At 31.6% G+C, this 27,985-nt stretch overlaps 2 protein-coding genes across 3 annotated transcripts; both read left to right on the plus strand.

The window, feature by feature from the left end:
* The first annotated feature begins 8,667 nt into the window (after positions 1–8,667).
* Positions 8,668–13,044, plus strand: LOC132717476 (hemagglutinin/amebocyte aggregation factor-like). Its single transcript, XM_060700946.1, has 5 exons — positions 8,668–8,740; positions 10,006–10,263; positions 11,302–11,433; positions 12,259–12,382; positions 12,891–13,044. Exons 1-5 carry the CDS (start codon positions 8,683–8,685, stop codon positions 12,958–12,960), a joined length of 642 nt encoding a protein of 213 aa, XP_060556929.1. The 5' UTR covers positions 8,668–8,682; the 3' UTR covers positions 12,961–13,044.
* A 2,269-nt stretch (positions 13,045–15,313) lies between these two features.
* Positions 15,314–26,986, plus strand: LOC132717478 (hemagglutinin/amebocyte aggregation factor-like). Of its 2 annotated transcripts, XM_060700948.1 has the most exons (5): positions 15,314–15,464; positions 25,169–25,391; positions 25,672–25,803; positions 26,288–26,411; positions 26,838–26,986. In XM_060700948.1, exons 2-5 carry the CDS (start codon positions 25,169–25,171, stop codon positions 26,905–26,907), a joined length of 549 nt encoding a protein of 182 aa, XP_060556931.1. In that variant the 5' UTR covers positions 15,314–15,464; the 3' UTR covers positions 26,908–26,986. The 2 variants fall into 2 exon arrangements, with proteins under 2 accessions (XP_060556931.1, XP_060556930.1); XM_060700947.1 differs by lacking the exon at positions 15,314–15,464 and having other exon boundaries at positions 25,122–25,391.
* The last annotated feature ends 999 nt before the right edge of the window (positions 26,987–27,985 follow it).

The following is a 27,985-nucleotide window of genomic DNA, read 5'->3' on the forward strand; positions in this document are numbered from 1 at the left end:
AGTTATCCAATATTATAACCGATATTGTTGGACTGCTTTCTACGAGCGCTGCTCTCCCTCCTATACTATACTAAATATGTATTGTCTGTTTACAAAAGTCATAATATTGTTTGCTGTAAGTATCATGGTAGAAACATGTTAAGACATCAAAAACAAAGATTCTTGCCTTCGTCATTCCGTTTTAAGTAACCATATGTTCAGTATTTTATCATGAAACAAAATAGAATAAGTAATATTGAACCAACTTGTTATCAGTCTCTTTAGATATTTTTTAGTTTTAGTATTAGGAAGCCATATTGTTTTATCGTGTACTTTTTCATATAAAATTAATGTTTCCATGACAAATTGTTCATAGAAATGTGTATGACATGTGATGCCAATTGTGTTATAGTTACTTTACAAAACTCTATATAAAACTTACAACAGTTTTCACGAATTGATTGTATTGTCATTATTCTTTTTTAGGAAATGGCGAAGATGCAATTTGTATATATACAAAAATTCTGTGTCGTTCTATCACACATAAAACGCATAATTTAACAAATTATGTAATTGGATAGATATATAAGGCGCTTATTACCTTTATTCTTGTCTGTTTTTTTGTGTGCATTTTAATAAAGAGAGTTAAAAGAAATTTCAATCAATGATAACCCTTTTTTAGAAATGACATCACTGTTTGTTTTGATTAAGATAAACTCCGTAAAGTATGTACGAAAAATAGTACGTATTTGACTTAGCTTTAAAGTTGGTTTATTGTGTAAACTATAAACTATAGCACACGCTGTTCTGATACATATTCAGGTAAAAAGGAAGGTTGATAAACGGAGATGACATAGCAGAAATAACAGCACTAAACAAAACATTTGTAGACTTGGTCTTATCAGACCGGTGAAGGAAATAAATATTCTAAAACGCGAAAACGTTCGCATGTACCCTACCGATTTAGTAAGTTAAAACCAATAATATCCGAAAATTGAAATAACACAAATTTGTTTTTTTTTTTATTATAATTTTTCTTATTGCAAAAATAAATAAATTCGAGACAAATATTGACGATCAAGGTTCGAGGGAATTGTTTCCTATTAACAGAACACTTTAAAGACTGCAGCTGTTACTTTATCCTTTGTTGGAAGCGTCCATAGCAACCAATCTTTATCATTTGCAAAACTTAAAATCCGTTGCTATGGTGGTTAATTAACAACAGGAGATGTAATAAGCATGTATCGACTTTAGTCTGAATTGAAACAAATGCATTTAGATCCTTACAAGAAAAAAGATACAATCAGTCTCGTAAGACCTTTGATGTAGCGTAGTCTTTTAGAAGATTTTGATTTGTTTGTTGTTGTTTTTACCAAAAGAGATCACAAATGCTGCCTGCTGATTTAAATGATATATACTACTAATGATACCGTAATAATATAAGAGACGAAATCATGATTTCAGTGATCTTACAAAAAGAAAAGGAACAACGAACTTATCCGTTTAAAATTCATTATTGTTCAGGACATTGCCTTCCCTGTCCTCTTATGACATACATAAGTGTATTGGAATTCTTTATTGGTTAAATGTTTAGGTTGTTTTTATTAAACTATCTCGATAAGAGACATTGACGAAAAAAAAAAACGTTATCAGATTTTTTAAATACATGTTCATATGAACCTTCGTGTGTTTTGTTTGCTGCATGTTGCAGTATAATACCGTATATATTTGTTACAGACTTATTTGATAATGAATGTCGAGAAGATATCCAGCGAACTTGAGCTTACATAATCTACGTCACAAAATCTGTGTTCTATTAGAGGTGTATGCGGTCTTAATCAAGGTTAAAGCGTTGCTGCTGTGGCTTGAGAACTTTAAAGACAGTACCACTCAAATTCAAAAAGTACATTTCGTTTCTAATATCTTTATTAACAGACAAAAGTGTATTTCCATCAAAATACGATGTCTTCAGTCGACTGACCTTTATTTTAAATTCCATCCACATTGTTTTTATGATTTGGAGTTATTTTCATTACATGTTTATTTTTTTTGGTTATTTTAATTGGTCAATTGTATTAATAATGATATAACATGTTGTCTGATATTCAATATTTCATAGTTCTAAATTTAAATTATTTTTCGGCCGAAGGCTATTTGTTTTTACTTTGGGAAAACAGATGCACGAGCTATTTGCGATCCTTTCAACTAGGTAAATTTACCTTACATTCGCCATTTTTCTTTCACTCTACTTTCTTTTCGGACAAATTTTGCTATTTCATTAGATAGATAAAAAAACAAATAAAAACAATTAAGTTATATTCATGTTTTGTTGTTATTGTTGAGTTTAAATGTATCAAAACTATAAAATATAAGAAAGTACGATAAATATCAAAGCTATAGTAATGTTATATTACATTCAGTATTGTTAAATGTTTTATTTTGTAAGTTTGCAGAAGATAGTATTTGTTAACAAAGATGACATGCGTTTTCGGTTTTTTATTCCCCTTTACTTGTTCTGTAATTTATTTTCCTTGGCATCAAACACTTTAGCAATATTTTCCAATCCCTTGCAATATAAGACCAGTCTCCCAACTCAGAAAAAAACAAAAAAAAACAGGAGCAATTGCCAATATTTTTGCATTAATTAACTAGTAATCATCAGAAAATACACAACAAAGGTTAACATGTATATCCTAATTATAAATGTTTTTTGTTATGAACACTGTCGTTGATGTAACATTTCGACGTACATATATAGCAACAGCTCGGTTACGGTTAACACTTCTTGAATGAATGAAATTGAAAATTAAAAAGAGAAAAGAGTGATGCTGCTTTGTCAGCAGCACAAAAAACGCGAAACCATTTAAAGAATCTAATACAACAAAATCGCTAAAATTAGATAACTGCATAAATCGCGGAATTTTCCTTATTCTATAATAACCTGATATAAGTTATTCGAAACCATATGAGTATTTAAACAGTAAGTTATTCGAAACCATATGAGTATTAAAACAGTATAATGATCATTTGTAACGAATAGAGTAAGCCTGAAAATGACAAAACATTACGTCACGTTGCATAGCATGAAAAAATTGTTGAAGTGTTATTTAACTTTTACAATGATTGTTATTATTCTTGACTCAACATAAAACATGTCAGTGGTCAATTTATATCTAGTATAGTTTATAAAGAGATGACAAGGACTGAAGGGAGACAAACAGCAGTTGCTACAGTGCACAGGGAATCACTACATTAGCGACATGTACAGTTACCATGGCAACAGATATGAAGACAAAGTCGAGCGATTCAAGTGCTGTGATATGCCTGGAAATGTAAATCTGTTAATAATAATACCAAATCAAACCATAATAGAATATACTCTTCGCCATTTTATGTGTTTTTCTGGGGTTTTTTTGTTTTTGTTTTCTTTTAATGTTTTAGTCAATTTACCTCTTTCTTAAGGAATATTACATACGGACGGTTACGAAGTTTGTCGACATCTTACGTCTACTGGTGGCTTGAATATACATTTTATTGGTACCCATGAGTGTAATATATATCATAATACCATAAAGAAAAAATGAAATATCACGTTATTACACTGTAACCATTGTATATATACACAATAGAAAATATAACTTTAAACTGTATATTTCACCGTGCGTTAATATGCCCCTTCTTTATTAGATATATAAGTGACGGGATGGGATGGGGAGGGGCCTTCAAATAATAGAATTATCAGGATGCAGTCAGCGGGCCAATAAAAATATTATGGCGGAGACGTCCGCAATATACAATCCGACTGCTGGATATTTTCAGATTATCTGATTTGTTATTTTAAGTTTATGTTATATAATTTCTTTGTAAGTACATATCTTTCCGGTTTTTTGTTGTTGTTTTTTTGTAATTAAATGCGCTGTTATGACAGAAACGGAACACAGCGCCTCGGACCTCACAGCTTAACAGTGAACCCGCATTTGGTTTCAAAATGAACTGGCCAAAAATGTATTCCATGAAAATGAATATACCAATGAGACTTGCAATATGAAAATTGACAAATATTTACATAAATAAATAACATGTGATACAATCATTGAGGTAAAAACAAATCAATGGAACATCTCGGTTCTGTTGAAACTTACTATCCGAATAAATAAGCTTCAGTTGAAACACGATTTAAAGAAAAAGGCAAAAGTTATTTATTAAAAATACTGATTTGTTTCTATATGTCACTTTGTTACAATATTCTTACAGTTATAACATTACTATCAATGTATTTAAGCACTGGAGTGTGTGTGTTTGTTAACATTTACAGCTGCTTATAAAAATAAAGAAGATATTTTGTATTGATTCACGACACTCAAACTTATCAAAGATCTTTTAATGTTTTTTATGTTTGATTCATACATTTTTTATATTTAATCGACAATTTTGTTTTGCTCTATAATTGAATTTTTTTATTCTGCGTGTTTTCAGAATATGTGAAACATCCACAGCTCCGCAAATGTATGAATGTCAAGATGTTTCTAGTATTTGGCATACTTAAAATACATCTTTGCCTTAAATTAACATTTCTAGGCTTAGATTCAGTATTTCTCAAGCCAATTAGACTTAAGTCTAAATTATATATATTTACTATTTATATATGTATATATAATATGCTGTTAAAAATGATGTTACTGGATGAAATTATGATGGCTTCCCACGTTTAAATATGTAATGTTCTTCATCGGTCACCTGATGATATTAGTGATTAGTGTATCATTCTTAGACCTATATTGATATAGATGAAACTGGTAATATTGTAAAAACATCTTAATATTGAGCTGGTATTGTTATGTAAGATTTTGGGTGTTTCATTTATTCGGGATATTTGCCATTAAGATTGCGGATACCACTTAAATATTGAGGGTAATTGACGTTTAAAAACGATTTTTATGAGCCAGATTGCGCATTTGAAGTAATTTGCACTGGATAAGGTTTGCGCATTTGTTTTAAAAGTGTTAAGCGTTTAATGTAAACAGGAACCTTTTGTCAAATATTGTATATATGGTTAAGGATTTATGTTGATTGTGTCTTTCCTGAAACACAATTAATCATGAAATGCTAAATCTTTCAAGATGACATTTTTCCAGTTTTTCACTGAATTGAAAACAATTGTATAAATTTCACTAGTGGTTTATCAGAATATAATCATCTGATATATTACAATAAAACACTGGAAAGCATGAAATAAATTCTGATAAACCACTAGTGAAATTTATAAAATATAATTTTCACTGTAGCCGGACTATATCTGAATGCGGATGAAAAGAAAATCATAACTAAATAGAATAACAGGCAGAAATAAATGCCGCCATGCGTAAATTTTGCTTCTGTAGGAAAAGAAAGTCGATGTCAGCATACATCATGTTAAAAATGTAACAAAATTAAGAGAAATTTAACAGAACTATATTTCAAAATTGATGATGTGACGTCATGATGTGATGACGTCACAAAGGAGAATGCGCGACGTTACGCGGCAAAAGTAGTAAAAATTACTTAAAATCACTTAAAACGCATGAAATAAAAAGAAAATTTATTTGTTTTACATATAAGATTGAAATATATTTCATTCGTGAACACCAGCTATTATATTTTCACTCGTGGCTACGCCACTCGTGAAAATATTACATCTGGTGTTCACTCAGTGAAATTATATTTCAATCTTACATGCAAAACAAACAAATATCCTCTATATAATAAACAATTATGCTCAACATGATCAACATAGTAATATAACCAGTGTCATATTTTTACTAACTTAAAGTGTGAACAGATACCTTAAGGGGGTCTTCGCTAATAGCGATAACATGTACATAATAAGGGACAAATGTGTGGTACGTGTTGATCATGCGTTACACATATGGATTATAAATGATTGCATACATGTATATCCGTTGCTATTAATAACCACGATCATAAAGAAATAACAAGTAATATTCTAATCTCTAGCATGCCAATCAAAGTTCATAATGAACAATGTCTTTCGTCCGCTCATTCATAAGTGGTATACATTTCTGGTAGTTTATAAGAATATCTTGTCATCATATGTGTACTAGTTCATCTTCACTTGCTGCATTTCTTGCTTGGACGCCCTTTGATTCTTTGCATCAATGCTTTTCTTGTATATAACTGGAAAGAGAAGTCTTTTTACCTATTAAGTGGGCAACAACTAGTTGTTAGAAAACTTCTTGTCATTATTTTGTAAATAGTAATTGGGATTTTAAAGGTCAGATAAGAAACATATATTGGTAAAATTCTTACAATGAATGCTACATTCCTCCAAATATCAAAACAGTAATTAAGAAATTAAATCAGATTGTTGATAAATATCCACAAGTGAGGTAACATTGAAGAATGACTTTTACAACTAAGGAATTATGAAAAGCAAGTTTTTTGATCTCATTATTTTTATAGAAGCCTTTTATTCATTTTTATATTTGCAAATTACAAGAATCTCTCTGAACTCATGCTTTCTATATAATTAATAATACTTTGAATATACAGATACATATTAAAATTTCCTTTCTTTTTAAAGGCTTAAAACTTTGTAGTATCAAATATAATAATGATCTATATAAACTTTTAAGTGTTTATGAACTTATTAATATATTGCTCTACACAATGCTATAAACTAATTCAACTTATATCTTTGCATTTCATATATACTAATACTGTAATTGTAAGGTACACTGAGGATGCCCCCTGACCCTTTAGTACCTATGACGGGGTAAATAAAATTACAAATTAAAAAAATCCATTGCTAAAGAGATAAGATAAAATATCTCTTAGTAGGTTTTATATGTCCATAACATTTTTCTATCTTGTAAAAACGTTTGTAAAGCAATTGGATTTTGTAGTGTTGTCCGATTTGTTTCATGACAATGAGTTTTGCATTATGCACCGGTACCGTTGGCCTAGTGGTTAAGGCGTCCGCTTTCGGATCGGGAGGTCGGAGGTTCGAGCCCCACGGGGAACGTTAATTGAAAGATGAATGTTTCTCGTGGGACTCGTGCCGAAATGGCCGCTTCGTGAGTCGCGAGGTAGTTAAAATGAATGGTTACCGATTTCTATCCGACTGGCGCCTGGCATAGTGGTAGGAGGTGGGAGGTACATGGTATGCAAGCAAAAGGTGTCTCATAAGTCAGAAATGGCTGGCCTTTTCAGTAGGGGTGACACTATAATAAAACAAGACTTTTACCTGACCTTATGCGAAGAATACCTTTAATAATTATTACACTCACATGTTGACAAGCAAAGTAATTTTGAATTGTATTTGATGATGACTATTATTATAACTAACCACTATGCCAGGCGCCAGTCGGATAGAAATCGGTAACCATTCATTTTATATTCTTAGAAATATTTCATTACATAACAAAAGCCAATATCGTTGACACGATTAGCATCTAATAATTTCTATATGTGAATACAGATATATTCTGTTTAATATACTTCACTAATATCATTACATATAAGTAGATTATTCTAGGTAAATATGACAGCAGACTTGTCTTTGAGGAGTAAAAAAGAACAATCAATGAATGTAATTATCCTCAAAGTCAATGAAGAGACTAATACAATGGAGAGATAGTTATTAAATTTCCGGCGCATGCCTTTAATCATAAAATGTGTTCTAGTTAATAAGCGCATTACTTGGGTAAGATGAGAGCAGACGGCAATGTTTTCTAAAGAGCTATCTTTCTTGATCTTGACATACTTAAACCTCTTTTCATAATTACTTATTTCATGATTATAACGTAGTCATACAATATACTTTTATATATTCTTTTACAAATGCCCAATGAAACTCATAACTACTACTAGTATATATTTATCAATAAATACAAAAATAATGAGAACAATAGCTGAATCATTGAAGAAGGCACAAAGCGGTATAAACTTCACATATGACAAGCTTGCAAGACTAAAGCAACCAAAATATAACTTAAAGATGGTTTGTGCTACCAACTATTCGTCATTTCCTTAATCTTTATCGAACTATTACGAAATATGCTGCAATTTTCTTCGGGTGGCTGATTTTGCTTTAAAGATTTTTATTGATATAAATTCCTGCATTAATTGGCTAATTACTTTAAAAGTGTAATAACCTCTTGGCCTGCATATTTTAAACATTAGCTTTAAATTTAATTTTTTTTAACTATTTATTTTTTTCTTTTTCTTTTAGTTTTCAGCCAAGGATGACAAATGCACGGGCGATTTGCCATCCTATGGAAAAACAACTTTATTTGCTAAACAGGTTCATTTAGGGGCTCTGCCACGAGATAATCCGTGTGCTGTTTCATTACAAAATATATGAAAATACGATTAACATAAATACAAGTGAAGTAGGGTTTTTATTGTTATCACTTTTTTTATTGTCAATAATTCAAATGACGCTATAGATTCTTCTTATTGATTTTTTTTACATTTAAGTCAATTTATTTTTAAAATGCATATATAATTTCAGAACGTTGTTGTTATTAAAACATTTCAATAAACAGATAAGGCATGGCACCATTGCATTTACAGTTAGTTAACCTTTTATTCTAAAACAAGTTAGTCAGTCAAAATTGATAATGAGTTTAAGTACCAAATAAGTACATTCGAACGTATAAAGTAGGCACAATGTTAACATAAAGCCACGTGATAGCAAAGATAATGTTGAAATCACGGTCTTGTATTGGAGCTCAATTCAAATCTATTGATATAAAGACAGGTAGTGACTTTTAGACTTATTGTTAAGTTTAGTTATAGAGGAGTAAACAACAATAAAGGTCAGTTCAAGTTAAAACAAATAGATAGTTAAATTGAAATATTTCAAAGTTTTATAAATTTCCAGTTGACCCTATGAGAAATATGTTTTTCGCAAAACTTTCATGAAATAATAGCTCTATTAAAAAAACCGTAAACTCTGGCATACTTCAAGTGTTTTGAAGTGTCTTGTGCGGTAGCATCATTTTAAAAGTAAAGTTTTGTCGCTTTTGTTTTACGCTTATACTCCTCATTTCACCTGACCGCACATCTTTATATGTTCCAGTGCAATAATCAAAACACAAGATCTGAAGAACTTTATGACTCATCAGCTTATGTTTTTAATATTCATTTAATCTGGAATGTGAATAAAGCCTGCAGCTTATTTAAACTACTCGAGTCCGTTTCCTAGAACTACCCAGTTTGTGTCATATGGAAAAACAAATACTGGTCATTAGGGCTCTAGTCCACCAACCCTGGACTGAGAGGCAGAAACCATACCGACCAGGTCACCGCTCCTCTCAAACTTATGAAAGCATTATAGATATATGTATATACATGGAACATTAAAATATAGATATATCTAGAATGTTTTTCTTAGATTTTGTTGACCAACATTGTTTTGGAAACTTTTATTGTAAAGAAGTATATTTTGTTAGGAAGTCGGGATTTGTTCTCACAACGTTTCAAAAATAATTGCTGCTGTGTTGTAGAGCTAGAATCTAGTTCTAAACGTTGATCAGTTTGTCAAAAAAATTACATTAAGTGATATTTCTCTTTTATTTCTACTTCCCCTTTCTTCCACGCCTTTGTATATTATTTCAAGTTACATTTAAATATAATGTTTTACAAAAAAGGAAAGTAGATGATAGAATTTTACTTCTTTTATCAATGAAACGCACATAACTAGTATTACTATGTCAATTCATTAATAGTTTCTTTTACTATATGTATGGAATTTTCGGTAATTGTCGTCGTCGTTTTGTTTTGCTGATCCTTAATTCCAAATCTGTTTGCTCCTAAAATTACAATAATTGTAATACATAATCAGTACATCTATACATTGATTCTATGTTGTTACTTTTTCACTTTTTACAGGAACGAGATTTACAAAAGTTATTAACCTTCTAAATCATGTTTTTAATTATACTGTAGGGTGTTTGTATATATATATATATATGTAAGTAATGAAATAGAATTTGGTAAAACTAGAGCTAAAATGTTTTACAGGGATTGATCTGGCCACCTTAAAAGATCTAATAAAGATGATATTTGCAAGTATTTTTGCGTTTTGCATGCTGCGTCAGAGTATGGCATATTTGAATGCCTATGATCATGACCTGAATTTCGCATGTCCAAAACAAACACAGTATGTAAGTCATGTAGAGAGTATTCATGACAACCATAAAGAAGATAGAATGTTCGACATTTCCTGTTCTGACGTTACTGATGACGTAAGCGATGGTAGTACATCATGTTTTATTACAGGTAGATATTTTATATCGTAAATAGAAGTCGGGAAATATTTTTAATATTAATTTCATTATGAAACAAAAATACCAGAAAGTAGACTAAAATAGCCAATTAGATCTGTCATTATTTGAAATATCATTAGATCACATGTAATGCACTTGTATATTTGCTGAAAATCAACGATGAACCAACGTACACACAAAGACGTAGGGATTAATTACCTTAAAGCACATACTAGCTACTTTGACTTCGGTTTCCATTTGTCGGCACTTTGATATGATTGCTGATTTCGAACGCTTTTGTGTGTCGTGTTGGCGCTAGCGACAACAGTACAAAGCAAAAACGGCACGTTGTTGGACTCTCGTCTTGTCGTCCTATCGCTAACAATGTACGCCAAACGGCGCGTTGTCCTGCGGCGTGTTTTTTGCGATGTCACCTTGTTGCTCGGTTCAAATCGAAGAAGCGACAACCCGCCACACGACCACTCACCGTTTGGCGTGCTTCGTTAAAGACAGGGCAACAAGTTGATAACGTGTCGTTTGGTGCTTTTTCGCGTTGTCACTAGCAACAAGACAAAAAGTGGATAACGCTATAGGTTGCGTTGTCGCTATCAACAACGCAACGCCAATGTACCAAATTAGCCACCATACTTTAATGTGTTACATGTATACCGGTGAATTTATAGGCCTAGGTGCTTAATATTTCTTTTTACTTTGGGACCATGCGATGCTTTTTACAAAATGGCACAAAAATGTATATATATTGAAGGATTATAGATATAAATTATTCAAAGTTCAAGCATGTTCATGTCTGCATAAAACGGTTCTAGGTGACGTGGGCAATGACCACTACCGTTCATGAGCCTATTTTGCCTGTTCTTGTGCCCCGTAAAATACAGTTTTTGTGTCTTGGTCTTTTATTTACTTGTGTCGGGGTCAGGGGTAATGATGAAACCATGACAGTATGTATACATGAGTATGAGCAAATATCCTTGGACATACTCACTTAAATTTAGTAAAAATATATATTTATCAGAGTTGATTTTATCACTAGGTCATCAGAATCAATATGATCAACTTCTTGCATACGAGTGTCCAAGTAACCACTACATAAGCGGCATGTACAGTCATCATGATAACCGTCATGAAGACAGAATCTGGAGTTTCAGGTGTTGTGAAATACATGGTAATGTAAATAATGTCATTTATTATCATTCTTAATGCCCTTAACATAATTATTTTCTCTTTACATGTTTTATGAAAGCAAATAAATAGCTCTCGAAAAGAATATTACATATGAATGGTAACGAAGTTTGCCGACATTTTACGACCTAAATATTGTGTGAACACATTAACTTTTATTCATTAATTATTCCTGAGAAGCTTGTAAAATATCAATTCACTAATTATTTTTACCGGCATTTTGGTAATTGTGTCAAGGGAAATAATACACTCTTTAAGTGCAAACGTGCTGAAGATTTCTTAAACTGTACTTCCAATGATAAAGAATTCTAAATAAAATATCGGTTTTCCTTATCTGAATCGCATGTGTGCACTGAATCATTGACCTCACTCTTATTCAAAAAACTGTCTAAGTAACACAATCGAAATTTTAACGAAATTTACAGGTACTTCGAATAAAAAATTCGCAATTACACATATCAAATCATTAAAGATTTACCATGCACATTACTGCCATTTTTTGAGCATGTTCAAATCAAATCGAGCCTGCTTCATTTGACCTAGTGTTGTAAAGGAATATATATATCTATAATAATTGTTAAATCGTATTTTGAATTTGACAAATCTTTTCGACAAAATGTTTTCAAAACTGAATAACTAATTGATGAAAATATTATTATTTTAGTTAGTTTAAACATAGTTTATTTCGAACAAATTCACAGTATATATAGATAATGACAGTAATAATGTACACAATACAAACACGAATTGTTGAAAAAGGATTAGGTCCGAAATTATTTTTATTCTATTATTATTATTATTTTGACAGATATCCATCTAGTTGACTGCGATTACACTCAATGGACAAACGCTTACGATGGTGCACAAAATTTCCACGCTCCTGCTGATAAAGTAATGAAAGGTGTGGTGTCGGTACATGACAATCATAAAGAGTAAGCTTTTTTACCTATTTACCCGTTTAAATTGCACCTCTAACAACCAATGAGGTCAAAACAAATCTGGAGAAAAACCAAGTCATGGCTCGAATATTCTTCTATTGAACCAAGATTTAAGAGTATTCTCAAAATTGAGATCATCGAGTTAGGTAGGTTTTGTTTAAAACTTTGTTGTCACTGCGTTTTGGCGCTGGGTTGATTTCAAGCCTGGCAGTGGTAGTCCTCTTTTGCTGCTTCTTTAAAAATGAAAATTGTGTTTCGTTACGTAAAATTGTGTTTCGTTAAGTAAAATGTACTTAGTAAATGTGTACTTTTGTGAATGGTTATATATCATTTATTTCTATGGCGACATTATAACGACAGCATATATACATCATACGATTTATTTTTTAAACAAATAGTATGTCACAGCCCTGATAAATTAACATTATCTTGAAAGATAATATAAGAGTATATCTGTTTTAATTGTGTTTTGTAAAATACGCCAAATTTCATTTTGTTTCAGGGACAGACAATATAAATATCAATTATGTAATGCTATACGCGGAACAGAGCCAGGAGTAGTGGGAAAGTAGTTCCATACATTGTTACAAATTTGAATGGTTATAGATGTATACTTGCATACTTAACAAAATCAGCAATAAAAGAAAACAAATTTAGTTGTTCCAAAAAATTTTACTTTCCCAAAATGTCACTTAACATGATTATGAGAGGAACTCAATTATATCATCATTTATTATGCATGTAGATTAAATTAAATTGATGTTAATCAACAAGAAAGGATAGGTATATGGAGTATATAAAAAGATTAGCAAAGTATGTTTAGATAAGAACAGACTGGTAAACTGTTATAAGAATGCTAAAACATATTGGATTGTGGTTTATACACGCCTTAACTGGAAAAATAAAGTTGAATGGTTTTGAGGATCATTTTAAAGCAATTAACATCCCAGATGACATGTATATGTTCCTGATAAAACTGATTATAGAGTTTAATAAACCGTACCTTAATAGTAAATAAACTGTATATAATGTTTCTAGAATTCGATCCTGATATGATTATAAAAGAGTTACAAATAACTATAAAACAATCAAGAAATTGGAAAGGTTGTGGTCCTGATTTTTACATCAATATTTTTTTAAACATGGTAGTTCCCAGCTGCATTCGTCAATTAAATCTATAAATAAGATATTTATACATCACTACAGCAGATGTCAAGTGCTATGTGGCAGCCGTTATAAGTTGCCCCTTACTTCACTTCAGCGTTGTTATATTTTTCTGATCTTTCGGGGTCATTGAGTCCAACACTTTAAGTGTTCAGAATTGAGTGCCCCTCAACCCGGTGCTAGGGGCGTGAGGGATATTGCACTTTTTCATTATCCCTCATCTACAGACTCAATCAAACCGAGTCTGCAATTTCCATATAATTTTGCTGTTTTTAATGCTTCCGGGGGTCACTTTTTCCCAGATATTTATACTAAATAAGACAATTAGCGTATTTTTCAAAGGTATGGATTAATGATTACATTATACAATTAAATTGAATGACGTTGGAAATTACAGAGGTATTACATTGAATTACAGATTGGATAAGTGAGCAGAGAATTATAATGTTAACATACAAGTATCTTGTGAAATAAAGTATATTTACAAATAATTGCTAAGTTTCACAATTCAATTGGGCCGCAGTGTATACCGATGTTAAGTAAAGTTTCTTGGACAATGCTAACCAGTTTAGGTACATATACAGCAAAGGATAAATATCCATTTTGTGTTTAGCATTCACACTTCAACAAACAATGATACATTTAAAGAAAAACATCTGGGTCTGTTGTTTACTTTGGCGACTTGAACAGTTATAACACGCTGTACAGTCATTCCTATTGAATTTGCCCGTCCAACTAAATAGGGAAGATACCTAGATACATGCAACAGAAAAAAAAGAATACCAAGTGGAGAAATAAACAAAAATGTTGCTCTCTGAGAATGCAAAAATACAATGGTAACAAGGTTGGATGAACATACACCGATAATATTCAAAGAAGTTGAAATGAGGAAATATATGTATTCCTATATATTTATTATAAATATCAGGCTCATTTTTGACCAACCAACATAAAAATGTTATATTCAGTTATTCTTTATGCAATACTTTATTCCTCTTTAAGCTCATGATAATATAAACTGAGTGTATAATCTCAGGTATCCTTGGCATAACATAGGATGTAGTGTTTGTTATTTGATATATATATAAACTATATAATTATCAATAAATACAATCTGAGAAGAACAGCTGAATCGTTGAAGAAGGCACAAAACGGTATAAACCTAAAGCAACCAAAACAAGCAACTTATAGTTTGTACTATCAACTATTCGATTTCAAAGTAAATTTCATTTCCTCAATCTTTATCAAAATACTACAAAATACGTTGCAATTTTCTTCAGGTGACTGATTTTGCTTTAAATGTTATAGATACTATTTGTTGTATTTATTAGCTCATGGCTTGCATATTTCAATAGCTTTAAATTTCATTTAGTTTTTAGGTTGTCAGCCAAGGATGAAAAATCCGCGTGGCTATTTGCCATCCTACTGCAATCTCTTTATTTGCTGAACAGGTTCATTTACAGACTATTATTATTATTATTCATGACAGATAATCAAAAGACGCTATAGATATTTCTTATTTGTTTATTTTTGTACATTTCAGTCAATTATTGTTTTTAAAATGCATATATAGTTTTAAAACGTTTTTGTTAAATATTTCAATAAACATATAGATGAGGCATGGATAGTCAGGCTTAATTTTATATAAAAAAACACAATAATTTAGTAACTCAAAATAGATAAAAATTTAAAAGTAACAAATATTCGAAACCACATCTGGATATTCTTATCAGGCACAATTATAACATAACGCCACGTGATAGCGTAGATAATTTAGTAAATATTGATGAAATCACGGTGTCTTAGAGGTCAATTCATATCTATTGTTCTTAAAGGAGTGATATAAAGTCAGGTTGTGACTTTTAGACCTGTTTGTTAGTTTGAGTTACAAGAGGAGTAAACAACAATCAAGGTTAGTTCAATTAACTTTAAACAAATTGTTACTTATATTAAAACTTTTTAAATATTTTCAAAGTTTGTGTTTATTTAAGCTATTTCAAGTTGACCGTATGAATGGTACAGTGTATGAATAGCTTTTGCGAACTTTCCATTGAAACAATAGCTCTAAGGAAAAGAAAACCGTATTAATTATGGCATACAGTATTTAAGTGTCTTGTTCGGTAGCAACATTTTTGAAATAAAGTTTTATCGTTTTTGCTTTACGATTAAATCAAATCATTCAATCGGTGATGGTTTTCCTGATCCAACGTATTTATAGATCTGCTCCTGTGCAATAATTATGTCATAACCAGAAACACAATAATAAATAATAATAATTTTTAATAGAGCAAGCAGACACGTTAAACACAAAAGCATGATAATAATTAATTCACTTAATGAATATCTTATTAAACTCAACTAGATAAGATAATTCCATTAGAACAGAAAGTCACCTGATGTATCAAATCCTTTCACAGAAAAATGTTACAGTGACCTATAACTGCTTAAACAACTAGTATGAAATACAACAAATCCGACAACTCCCAGTCCAAAAAAAGCAAAATTTCAGCAAAACAACAATTAAAGCGTAACATATACAAACATTAGAACATCTATACATAAATATAAACAAGTATACATACAAACATTAAAACAACAAGCCTTCAGAATCCCTTTGCAGTAAAGACCCACAAAAAAGGAAAATTATAACCATCAACAATCTACTAACCTAAGATTGATTTTTAAGAAGTTATGGAACATCTGAATTCGTGTAGCTTTAATTTACAAAAAGACAAACAGAAAAAAGCAACTAAAACACTGTACAATAAATACATTGAAATAAAACATTGTGATATCAGACAAACAACAACCCAAACAAGAACAATTATTTAAGGATAACGTCCAGTAACCATTACCACTTGTCCAGAAGCCCTTAAAGAAGAACAATACCTCCTTTAAAACGGAAAAAGCCTAGGTGAAATACTGATACTTCCACCATAAGAGTATATAAAAGACTGAAGGAATAATACACTTCCTTCTAGCCCTAACCTACTCATCAATTTACCCAACTGACTATTATCACAATATTCAAAAGAATCATATAAAAGAAAAGTCACAAACTACATATTATAACAACAAACTATATATACACAAGGATACAAAAGTTATATCCCTAAAAGCAACAGTAGCTATTGATCAAATCAACAAACACAGAAAAATGCCTATCCGGACATATCAAATATTTATGTATAAAAAACAAATCTGCACCACTTGCTGTAAACAAAAATTTAACCTGGTTTACATAGCAAATTTACCCTTAATTAAATGTGAAAAAGTGTGAATGAAGAAATTACGTAAACGACGAGTTCCTTCAAAATTTAAATGTAACCCACCATCTCTGACTGCAAACAAATCAGAAATTGGCTTGCCACCATGAAAAAAGAAACGGTATGAATGAACAAATTGACATTTACGTTCCTTGCATTTAGCCTCTAACCTTTGGTTAACTAATTTGACTTTACCACTTGTTTGAGAATAATCGGCAGGCCTAGGCAGAATGCTGGAGAAAACAATGTGTGTAGGAGAAATATCACGAATAACTGTGATCAAATTGTTGAAATAACTGATAATTTGGTCTACAGACAATTTATCACGAGAGTTTATATCATTAGTACCAACATGTATAATAGTAAAATGTTTTTTTTTTCACTAAAGAATGATCCCGTTGAATCTTAGAAGTCAAGCGAACCAGATTGATGCCCGTAAAAGCATGAACTTTTGAATGCCAAATTCCATCTACATACTTAGCCATGGAATCCGATAAAATGTGAACTTGCACATCTGTAAATAGAAAAATCAGAGCTATAAAAATTATATTGTCTCGAACATTTTTGATAAAATGTTAGCCTTATCAGACCAATTCAGTTCCAAATACGATTTATAAGCGTCTGACTTCCAATCCCCTAAAAGCTGAATATGCTCTGGGGAAATATCAGAACGATGAGCTAAAGTTGCAAAACCCCTAAAAGAATGGGAAGAAAAGTGTTTAGGAGATAAGCCAATTGAGGCAATACACTTCCTTAATTTCTTTTGAAATAAATAATATGAAACATAAGAACCATTAGAAAGAGAAAATAAAACATTATTACTATTGTTAAACTTTAAGGCAAGCCTTTTTTCATATGCAACTATACAGGACATAATCTAACATCCTTAAGCCTCAACAAAGGACTAATAACCTCTCTTTCTCCATACTGAATTGTTTTTGACCAATTAAAATAAACCAAAACATAATCACCGAAATAGCGCACACTCTCTTTACTTAAAAACCGACCTTTAGCAATATCTGAAAAATTTGCGGGGACCAAATTAGATTTTCTAGCCACAAGAAAAAAGGCAAATAAAAACAAACACCAATAAATAAGATTATCACCAATTGAAAAGTCGAAAATTCCATAAATCTGTAACAATATATTCAGAGTAATGGGCTCCGCCTTCTTAATTGACCTAGGCTTTAATCTATGTAAACCTTTAAAAGACAAATTTAACAAGTACGTGTTAATATTATCAATATTGTAACCTAAACACAAATGTAAGGTTTTAACACCACTCACATAATTCTTAATACTTTCCACTGAGACAAATGATCTGCTCATAAATTGAGCGTATAATTGAAAAGTGACAGTAGAGGCGGGTAAATAACACAATGTAAAATATAAACAAAACAGAATAAAACTTTCCCACTGAATGCTAAGATTTTTATTTGTCCCTTCTGCAAACGCTGAAGTGTTGGACTTTCTAAGCTCTCGCTTCAAAACCTTAAGCTCTGATTCTGAAACAAGAAGTTACCAATCATGTAGAAATTTAAAATGATCTACAGGAACCATAACATCGGTCAAAGAAGAAAAAGTTGAAACACAGTCAAAAAACTGTGCTTTAAATTTAGGATCTAAATGCCATCTTCTCAAGCAATCTGCAATACGATTATTAGTACCTGCAAGATGAGTAGCCCTTAACTGAAACTCATGTACTGAAGCTATGAAACAAATCTCTCTCAAACAATTTTGCAAAATGTATTCCTAGCTCTACCTGTATTGATAACAATACAAACGGCCAAGTTATCACAAAAAATAACCACTTTTTTCCCTTGTAAATCAGGACCCCAAAGCTTCAATGCAACTAAAACAGTCAACATCTCTAAACAAGAAATGCTCAATAACTGATCCAAAAATATCCTGGAAATGGAGTATGAAAAAATTTAGAACCATAAATACCGCCACAACCAATTAAACAACTATCAGAACTAAAAACACTGTCAACTTGTAACCACTCTCCGTAATCAATTAAGGAAATTCCATTATAAATGGGTAAAAAATTATTCCACCATAATAAGTCTTTTTTCACTTCTTAGGGAATATTAAAAACATTCATTTGAGTATCATAACACTCTCTTAACCAATTCAAAATACGATTAATAAAAACACGACTTGATCTAACACATGCTCCGACAAAATTTAATTTGCCAAGCAATTTCTGTATATCTTTTAAAGATGCAGGCTCTCGGTTCAACCATGAAGAAACTAAATCCTTAATCTCTTTAGGCCTGTCTTCTGTAACCTGCATAGTTAAGAACGTCTGTCAAATAAAACACCTAAAAATATCATAACCTGAGAAGGAGCACAAGCTTTATCAATAGCCTCCTCAATTCCACTTCTAATAAAAAGTTCACGTAAAAATTGAATGCAAAAGTAGCCGTTAATTCATTTTCTACCCCTGCAAAACCATCCAAATAATTTAAACAAGATAAACCCACATTACACATCATGATAGCAAAGGCGTTAGTAACCCTTTGACAAATATATGCGGAAGACCTTAACGTCATTGCTTAAGCTGTATCAAAAAAGATATGATTTTTCCATGAAAAACCGACCAGATTATAACTAGAAGGACAAATACTAATCTGTCTATATGCCCGCCTTAAATCCAGTTTATACATAAAAAACCTTGACCTTTGCTCTTAATTAAGGCTACAAAATCATCAATTTTCGGGAAAACTAACTCCACCTTGTTCCCAAGATAATGATCTTTAGGAACAGAGTCATTTACCCCATTACCATTCTTAGGATAACTTAAATCCAAAATCACCCTTCGTTTATTTGGATTTGATTTATGAACAGTTTTAAGAGGAGAAATAACCATACCTTCAACAAAAGGACAACTATCGAAAGGTCCAATAATAGCCCCATATGAAGCTTCTTTCTGTAAATATTTGACCATATCATCTGGAAACAAAACAGCACCAATATGATTCTTCACTTTTGAAGCTTCAGACAATAAAATACTTTTATCCTCTAAATCAATATCAATAGGAAACCCGAATTTCAATATATCACAAACCTGCATATCAAAATAACCATGAAGCATCTTACTCATAAAATCAGTATCAATTTTATGATTAACCTGAATCCGGCAACCTTCAAAGTAAAACTTACCAGAAGCTTTAACTTGCTTAGCAATATCAATCTTCTCTACAGAAGATGAATTCAACTCCTCTTTAAGAGTTAAACAAACTTTACATCTTCTATCATGATTACAAAAACAACCAGTATTAGAAGAAGGAACTTTACCGACCAAAGAACTGACAAATTTCCTTTTACAATAATCAGGTAAGAAAACATCAACCAAATTATTTCTTTAAACAACATTAATAGACAGTCACTGATTTGTATGTGGGCAAGCACTAGAGCATTCTGGATGTGGTAATTCTTTCTTATCCAAGTCCCAGGAAGTAGCGCAGATGTGTTTAGCAAAACGAATTTTACCTCCTTTACTAGTGACTTCATGAGCAGACTTTAGAGAACATTTATTTCTCTGAAACTTAGAACAAAACCAGACACTCTTATAATCAACTGTACCAGTACTAACTTTTTCTTGAGGGAGGCCATTCCTGGGATTAGGCTTCAACTGTACTTACTCTGACCTATACTTAAATTTTTAACCATATCTAGACAGAACTCAATTTCTCTCTGTTTGGCAGCGTTTAAAGACTTAGTTACTACAAATTCATATGAGCTGTTAAGATACATCAGTTTTTTTTAAATAAATTTAAGCGTCCTTGTTTCTCTTGTCTACTAATCTTTGAAGAACAAACAATCTCTAACTCTCCCGCAATGAATAAGTTAAAATCAAGTTTCTCAAATGAAACGTCCTTACTCACAAAATCAAAGCGCAGATTCGCATGTGGATAACGTTGCTTATATCTAACCGAGTCAGAAGATCTAGAAGTAATACCTGATTTAGTTCTGTGTTTTCTACCTTGAATCTTAACCCTCTCATGACTTAAAGTCTAAATGTACAGACTCAATCAAGCCGAGTCTGCAATTCTTACGTAATTTTGTTGTGATTAATGCTTCCGAGGGATCACTGTGTTTCCAGATTTTTAAAGAGGAATCAGAGTAACTTTCATCCTCAGAAGTAGAACTTGAATCAGAGGTAGAACTTGAATCTGTATCAGATGATTCAGAACTTAACAAACCTAAATTTGCTAATTCCTTCTTGGCAGACTTTTTTAAACCAGGTACTTTCAGCAAAGCGTCAATAGTAACAAACATACCTTCTTTTGAAGTACCCGCACCTTTGGACGACGTCTGTTTCACCGGAGGGGCACTCAATACAGTCTGTTTACCCTTTTTGTCAACTTGACCCCTCTTCTTACTTTTTGTAGTGGTGCCACTATCCTTCACATGAGCGGAACCTGACACAGATAGTAACTTCTCAAGGTCGTGAATGTACGTTTCCTTTTTTTCTACTTGCCTCCTAAGCATCTCCAGCTCATTCCGTTCCTGCAAGCGAGCCTGCTGTTCGTCTAAAGCTGACAAACGAGCCAACAAATGTTCTTTTTCAGAAACCTTGACATCTCCCTGAAGTACTTTAGACTGTGACGAAGCGACATTCTCCCTAGGAAAATCATACAACTGGACGGGAGAAATCGTTATTGCCTCTGAAATATGTGGTTTCTTAGCAGGTGTGGATATTCTTCCTTTATTCATTGCTTTGTAATCGATTACTTCTTTATTTCTCGCTTATTTTCGGTCACTCATGATGAACAGTAAATTCGAAAACAAATTATACTTGTCCTTCACACAAAAAGACTACAAGCTGGTCCCAAAACAGCTGATTTTCAATAACAAATAGTCCCGAGTACTACATCGTATACGAGTAAATTGATAACAGAAAATATTTGAAACTAAATGTCGGGCACAGTAAAACCTTTCATGACAACAATTTTCTCAAATTTAAAAAAGCGTCTAATCTCAAACGTGTCTGACAAAACTGTAACAAGAATGGCGCCAAAACTATCTATTTATAAGCACTAGCGTAGTAAAACAATTTGACCTTTAACCTGTCATAATATCATTTAACCTATAACCTTAGAAAATAACCAATTAAAAAGCCTGTTATATTCCATAATTATAAGATTTTATTCGTAAACAAAATGCTTCAAATCAAAACAGAAAATCTGAAGTGATTAACAGCTCATTTCTTTAATGCTTTTAAATGTTTATTTAATCTCAAATGTGAAGAAAGCTTGCAGCTTAATTAATCTACCCGGGCCCCTTTCCTAGAGCTATCCAGTTGGTGGTATATTATAAAAAGCTGGTTATTAGGGTGCAAGTCTACCAACCCTTGACCACATCGATTAAGCCACCACTCCTGTCTGATGACAGCATACTTAAATTATTACCTAGCATTATTACCATATTTTATATGTAGTTGCTATGGTATGCATAGTTACTCTTTGTACTTACAAACAGTACCAATTCCCTGACGCATTAATTGGCGTCCGCGCCGAAGCGCGGCGCCTTTTATGGAATGAAATCAGATTTTGTGAAAGGGCGACAGCAACTTCTCGAGCCTTTTAGTCGGACATAAAGGGTGCTTGATTATAATGTCGCGATATATACAATGAAATCGCGAACTGGAGAATTTTCAAATGAAATAACCTTTTCCGTCAATAAATCGCGCTCTTCGGGGTATTTATTATTTATCATTTTGTAGTACACAGTGGGTTATTATGGTATGTTATTACCAATATACCGAAAATCTATTTATAGAGGGATGTACTCCTATCGGTAATTCCCGGTCTCTGCTGGTCTATTTTGACCGGGATTTACTAATGGCCGGCGAATAGTACCACACGTTTATTGTCCGGTCTCTCCCGGTTTTGCAGTAGATGTTTGATATCGTTACAGAACAGAACAAATATTTTACAGATAAATATGCTTTTTTTCAAAATGAATGTTTGTCACTTAGTTTGGTTACAATAATTAATAAACACAGATCAACTCTCAAATTTATTGATTATTATTATACATAAACATACAATTCGAAAAAAAAACCAACAACAACAATAGCATGTTTTATTTTATCTATATGAGATGAAAACAATTAATATGTACAATAAAAAGGGACATTTTTATGGTATTAATATGACACTATCAACTTTGAAACATTTTATTTAATTTGTTATTCGTGTTTAGTATAGATGCCGAGGAATTATTTAGTAAAGATGCCGAGGAATTATTCAAAGTTACAAATTAGATAATTGATTGATAATTTAAAAAATGATAAAGAAAAATACAAATGTACATGTATATGTTTTAAGAATAAACAATATTATATATTGAAAGATTAACCATAATTTTCTGACTTTTTCCAGAGACATAGATATCTATGTCTCTGCTTTTTCCAGTTAAGTTTTGACTTATAATGGTCGGTCAATATGACAATTGAATTCTTAAAATAATAGTTAACGTAAAAACTCAGTATTATAAAAGCACATAAAACACAAAAAAAAAGAAAAGAAAACAATATTCATAAAATCTGTATTTTTTTTTATTAAAATAGATTTTACAATTATTGTAAACAATTATGCTCAACATGATCAACATGGTAATATAACCATGATAACCAGTGTCATATTGTTAGTAAGTGTGAACAGATACCTTTAGAGGGGTCTTCGCTAATAGTGATAACATAATAACAATAACACAAGTGTGGTGTTGACCATGCGTTACACATATGGATTATAAATGATTGTATACATATATATCCGTTGCTCATAAAGAAATTACATGTAATATTCTAATCTCTAGCATGCCAATCAAAGTTAATAATGAACAATGTCTTTCGTCCATTCATTCATAAGTGGTAAAAACCAAATATTCATTGAAAAGTTTATAAGAATATCTTGTCATCATATATCTACTAGTTCATCTTCACCTGCTGCATTTCTTGCTTGGACGCCCTTTGATGCTTTGCATCAATGCTTTTCTTGTTAATAGTTTTGAATGAGATCGAATAGATCTTCATTTTTATTATATTTTTAAAATTATACTTTCATTAAAAATAATCTAGTATTTAGAGGGTATTCATTTTTTACAAAAACATTTGTACAGGATTTATTTTCATCGATTGGTGTGAAAATAAATATTTCATGAGCGGCGGTAGCCACGCGTGAAATATGATAATTTTCATACCACAAGATAAAAATAAATCCTGTATTTATAAAAAAACTTTAATTTTATGTTTATTATATACATTTTTCTCTTTTTTTTTTGACATCACAATTTGAAAGACTTTCCCTTAAATTTTGTGTATTTTCTAAATTTTGAAGAAGTAGTCCGGCAAAACACCAGTAAAAATGCGGAGAAAAAAGTTTCACTGCGATGAAAAATAATAAAACTAGCTTTCTTTCCTTAGATTATTTTGGGAAACATTTTATTGTAAATAAGCATTCTTTGTTTGGACGGTGGGATTTGTTCTCACAACGCTTTAAAATTATTACTGTGCGTAGTAGCATCTTGTTCTAAACGTCGATTTGTTATTAAATGATCATTGTCTTTTATTTCCACTTTCCCTTCCATTCTGATTGCTTTTCAGTTATATAGTAGTTCAAGTTACATTTGAAAGTCATATGACAGCATTTACTTTTTATATATTGAATTGACATTTCTTTTATAAATGAAACGCCTCGAACTAGTACAGGGCAAATTTTAATTAGACGGCAGCGCGTTTTTATAAATAAGTCATACCTGTGAAAAAAATGATTAGTAGAGTCCTTCAAAATATTCACCATGGACCTCTACAAACTTTTCAAGGGTCATAATCCGTTCCCAAAAAGCATTTTGAACAGATCTTTTGGTTAACTGTTTATATCATTCGACCGCTAGGGCAAGATTTGATGTATGGATTTAACCAAAAGTCACATGAAGAGAGTTTAAGACTATACGCGGAATATGTAGCAAAACCTCAATTCTCTGATCCTCTAAATAAGCATGGAGCAATGCTGGCCGGTGCACTTGTGCATTATCACGAAATAATTTATTCCCGCGCAACCCGGACACTGGGTTATTTGTAATGTAGTAATTAACTATAGCAATGAAAACATGGTCACGGTAAAATGTGCCTCTAAGGCACAACGACATGAGCCACTAGTTCATCACTGTCAGTAGATCTACATAACTCTTTTAACGCTCCTTTTGGTATGTCGAGCAACAACTTGGCCATCGCTGTTTGAAAGTAGATCCAATGAACTAAATATTGTTTAAACTAAACTAAAATGTTTTACAGGGATTGACAGCCATGATGAAATGTTTTATTTTCTATTTAATACAGATGATATTTGCAAGTATCTTCGCGTTATGCATGCTGCGTCAGGGTATGGCATATTTGAATGCCTATGATCAAGACCTAAATTTCGCATGTCCAAAGGAAACACAGTCTGTAAGTCATGTAGAGAGTATTCATGACAACCATAAAGAAGACAGAATGTTCGACATTTCCTGTTCTGACGTCACTAATGACGTAAGCGGTGTACGTGCATCATGTTTTGTAACAGGTACAATTTTTAAGTCAATATTTGCATAATAAAACATTGCAACGGTTTAAAATTACAGAAGGATAAACATTATAAATACTTTACTTTGATGATTTTTGTCGGACAAGACATGTATTAATCATCTAGTTCCATATTTACAAATGTACCAGTCTATGGTGAAAATTTATCTTTTGATGACGTTTAATTTCGAAAGCAATCAGACTTAGTACAATGCGTGGGATATTTGCTTTAAACGCAGTTAACAAAAATATATATTTATCAAAGTTGATTTTATCACTAGGTCATCAGAATCAATATGATCAACTGCTTGCATACGAGTGTCCAGGTAACCACTACATTAGCGGCATGTACAGTCATCATGATAACAAATATGAAGACAGGATCTGGAGATTCAAGTGTTGTGAAATGCATGGTAATGTAAATAATGTTACTAATCATCATTCCTAATACCATTAACATAATTATTGTTTATTTACATGTTTTTGACAGGAAATAAATAGCTTTCGAAAAGAATATTACACATGGATGGTAACGAAGTTGGTCGACATTTTATGGCCTAAATATTGTCCAAAAACTGTAACGCAGTCCTGAAATTTTAACATGAAAATTTAGAAGTAATTTGAAATAAAGATTCGCAATTACACGTATCAAATCATTCATTAACATGACGTTAGCTGAATAAAAGTACAATAAACTAATCAGAGGTTTAGCATGCACATTATTGCCATTCTTGACCATGTTGAATCAAACCGAGCCTGCTGCATTTGACCTAGTGTTTTGCAGGGATTTTCATCTGTTAAATAATTGTTAACTCATACTTTAAATTTGACAAATCTTTTCGGCAAAAATATTCAAAACTGAATAGCTTATTGATGAAAATATTATTATTTTGACAGATGTCCACCTAGATGATTGCGATTACACTCAATGGACAAACGCTTACGATGGTGCGCAGAATTTCCACGCTCCTGCTGGTAAAGTAATGAAAGGTGTGGTGTCGATACATGACAATCATAAAGAGTAAGCTTCTTTATAACATTGCACTTGTAACATCCAATGAGGTCAAAACAAATCTGGAGAAAATCCAAGTCAAATATACTTCTATTAAACACAGAATAAGGATTATTGTCAAAATTGAGATCATCGAGTTAGGTAGGTTTTGTTAATGCGTTTTGACAGTGTTTGTCAAATTATGTTCCTCTTTTGCTTCTTCTTGTTTTGTTTTGTTATGTAAAATCAATTTAGTAAATGTTTGCTTTTGTGATTGGTTATATATCATTAATTTCTATGTTGACATTTTAATGACAGCATATATACACCATATGATTTATTTAAAAGTAAATATAATTTTCAAATTACGTTCGAACTCACAGCCCTGATATAAAACATTGCTCAAGACAATATTGTTAATATTTGTTTAAATAAATTAATTGTAATTTGTTTCAGGGACAGACAATACAAATATCAATTATGCAATGTTATACGCGCAACACAGCCAGGAGTAGTGGGAAAGTAGTTCCATACATTGTTACAAATTTGGTTAGCTATAACTGTATACTTATGTAACAATATCAGCAATAAAGAAACAAATAGTTCGTTTCCAAATTTAACTTTTCCAATCTGTCACTTATCATGATTATAAGAGGAATTTCTTTTGTGCAAAAAGGTACAAAATATAGTATCATTTTAAATAAATTAATCTAAAAACACATTTTTGTAATGAATAAGTACATTCGTTGAATCGTCGCATTATACAAATCACTTTATTGAAGCTTCCTAGTGCTATATGTAGGGCACTATCATAATACAAATACAACCAAAATGAGCAGTGTCAAGTACAAACACATCCATTTTCAATGATAGTATTTTAACAATATTTAATGTCATTCAGTCATTCTTTTTAAGTATATTGTATAAGAATTGCAACCTCAGGATTCGAGATTATAAAAGCATATTAAAGTTACCAAATTTATTGAATCCAATTGGACCAGGAATAAACATTTAAATATAAACTCCATTATATCATTATCTATCATGCATATAGATTAAATTAAAAGGATGTAAATACACAAGAAATGAGACGGGCCAGAAGTATGTAAAAAGGTTTAGATACGTAAAGCAAAGTATGTTTATAGACAAGAACAGCCTGGTAAACTGTTATAAGAATGTCAAAACATGTTGGAATGTACTTAAGGGTTTGTACACGCCTAAAACTAGTAAAATAAAGGCTTGATGTTTTATATGCACATGATGGAAACTTGTCTATTCGAAAGAATTTCAATAACAAAGTGCGGAAATTGAACTACATGAACCAACAGTATGGATATACAGTTTTTTCCAGCAATAACCAGGCGACAAATGTTGATAGTTCATTTTCGGTTCAAGCGAGTTAATAGTTGAATATTTGGCTATTGATTTCGTTTTGTTTTACGGTGAACCTAAACAACTGAGGCCGTATGATATGGCGTTAAACAAGAAAAAATAATTCTGGCTAAACACAGGTGTTACAAAGCTTAAGCAACACCAGAGATCAAAACTACCTCACCTGCCGGAGACTTCATTTAATCGAACCAATTTTGTCGCCTTTTACGATC

The sequence above is a fragment of the Ruditapes philippinarum genome, unplaced genomic scaffold (assembly GCF_026571515.1).
Source record: "Ruditapes philippinarum isolate M1 unplaced genomic scaffold, ASM2657151v2 ctg2837_1_1_1_1, whole genome shotgun sequence".
Lineage (NCBI taxonomy): Eukaryota > Metazoa > Mollusca > Bivalvia > Venerida > Veneridae > Ruditapes > Ruditapes philippinarum.

Coding starts and splice junctions, on each gene's coding strand:
- LOC132717476 (XM_060700946.1), top strand. CDS start 8,683: ATGTTGAAATCACGGTCTTGTATTGGAGCTCAATTCAAATCTATTGAT. Junction 10,264..11,301: donor TACATCATGTTTTATTACAG/GTAGATATTTTA, acceptor TTTTATCACTAG/GTCATCAGAATCAATATGAT. Junction 11,434..12,258: donor CAGGTGTTGTGAAATACATG/GTAATGTAAATA, acceptor TTATTTTGACAG/ATATCCATCTAGTTGACTGC.
- LOC132717478 (XM_060700947.1), top strand. CDS start 25,136: ATGATGAAATGTTTTATTTTCTATTTAATACAGATGATATTTGCAAGT. Junction 25,392..25,671: donor TGCATCATGTTTTGTAACAG/GTACAATTTTTA, acceptor TTTTATCACTAG/GTCATCAGAATCAATATGAT. Junction 25,804..26,287: donor CAAGTGTTGTGAAATGCATG/GTAATGTAAATA, acceptor TTATTTTGACAG/ATGTCCACCTAGATGATTGC.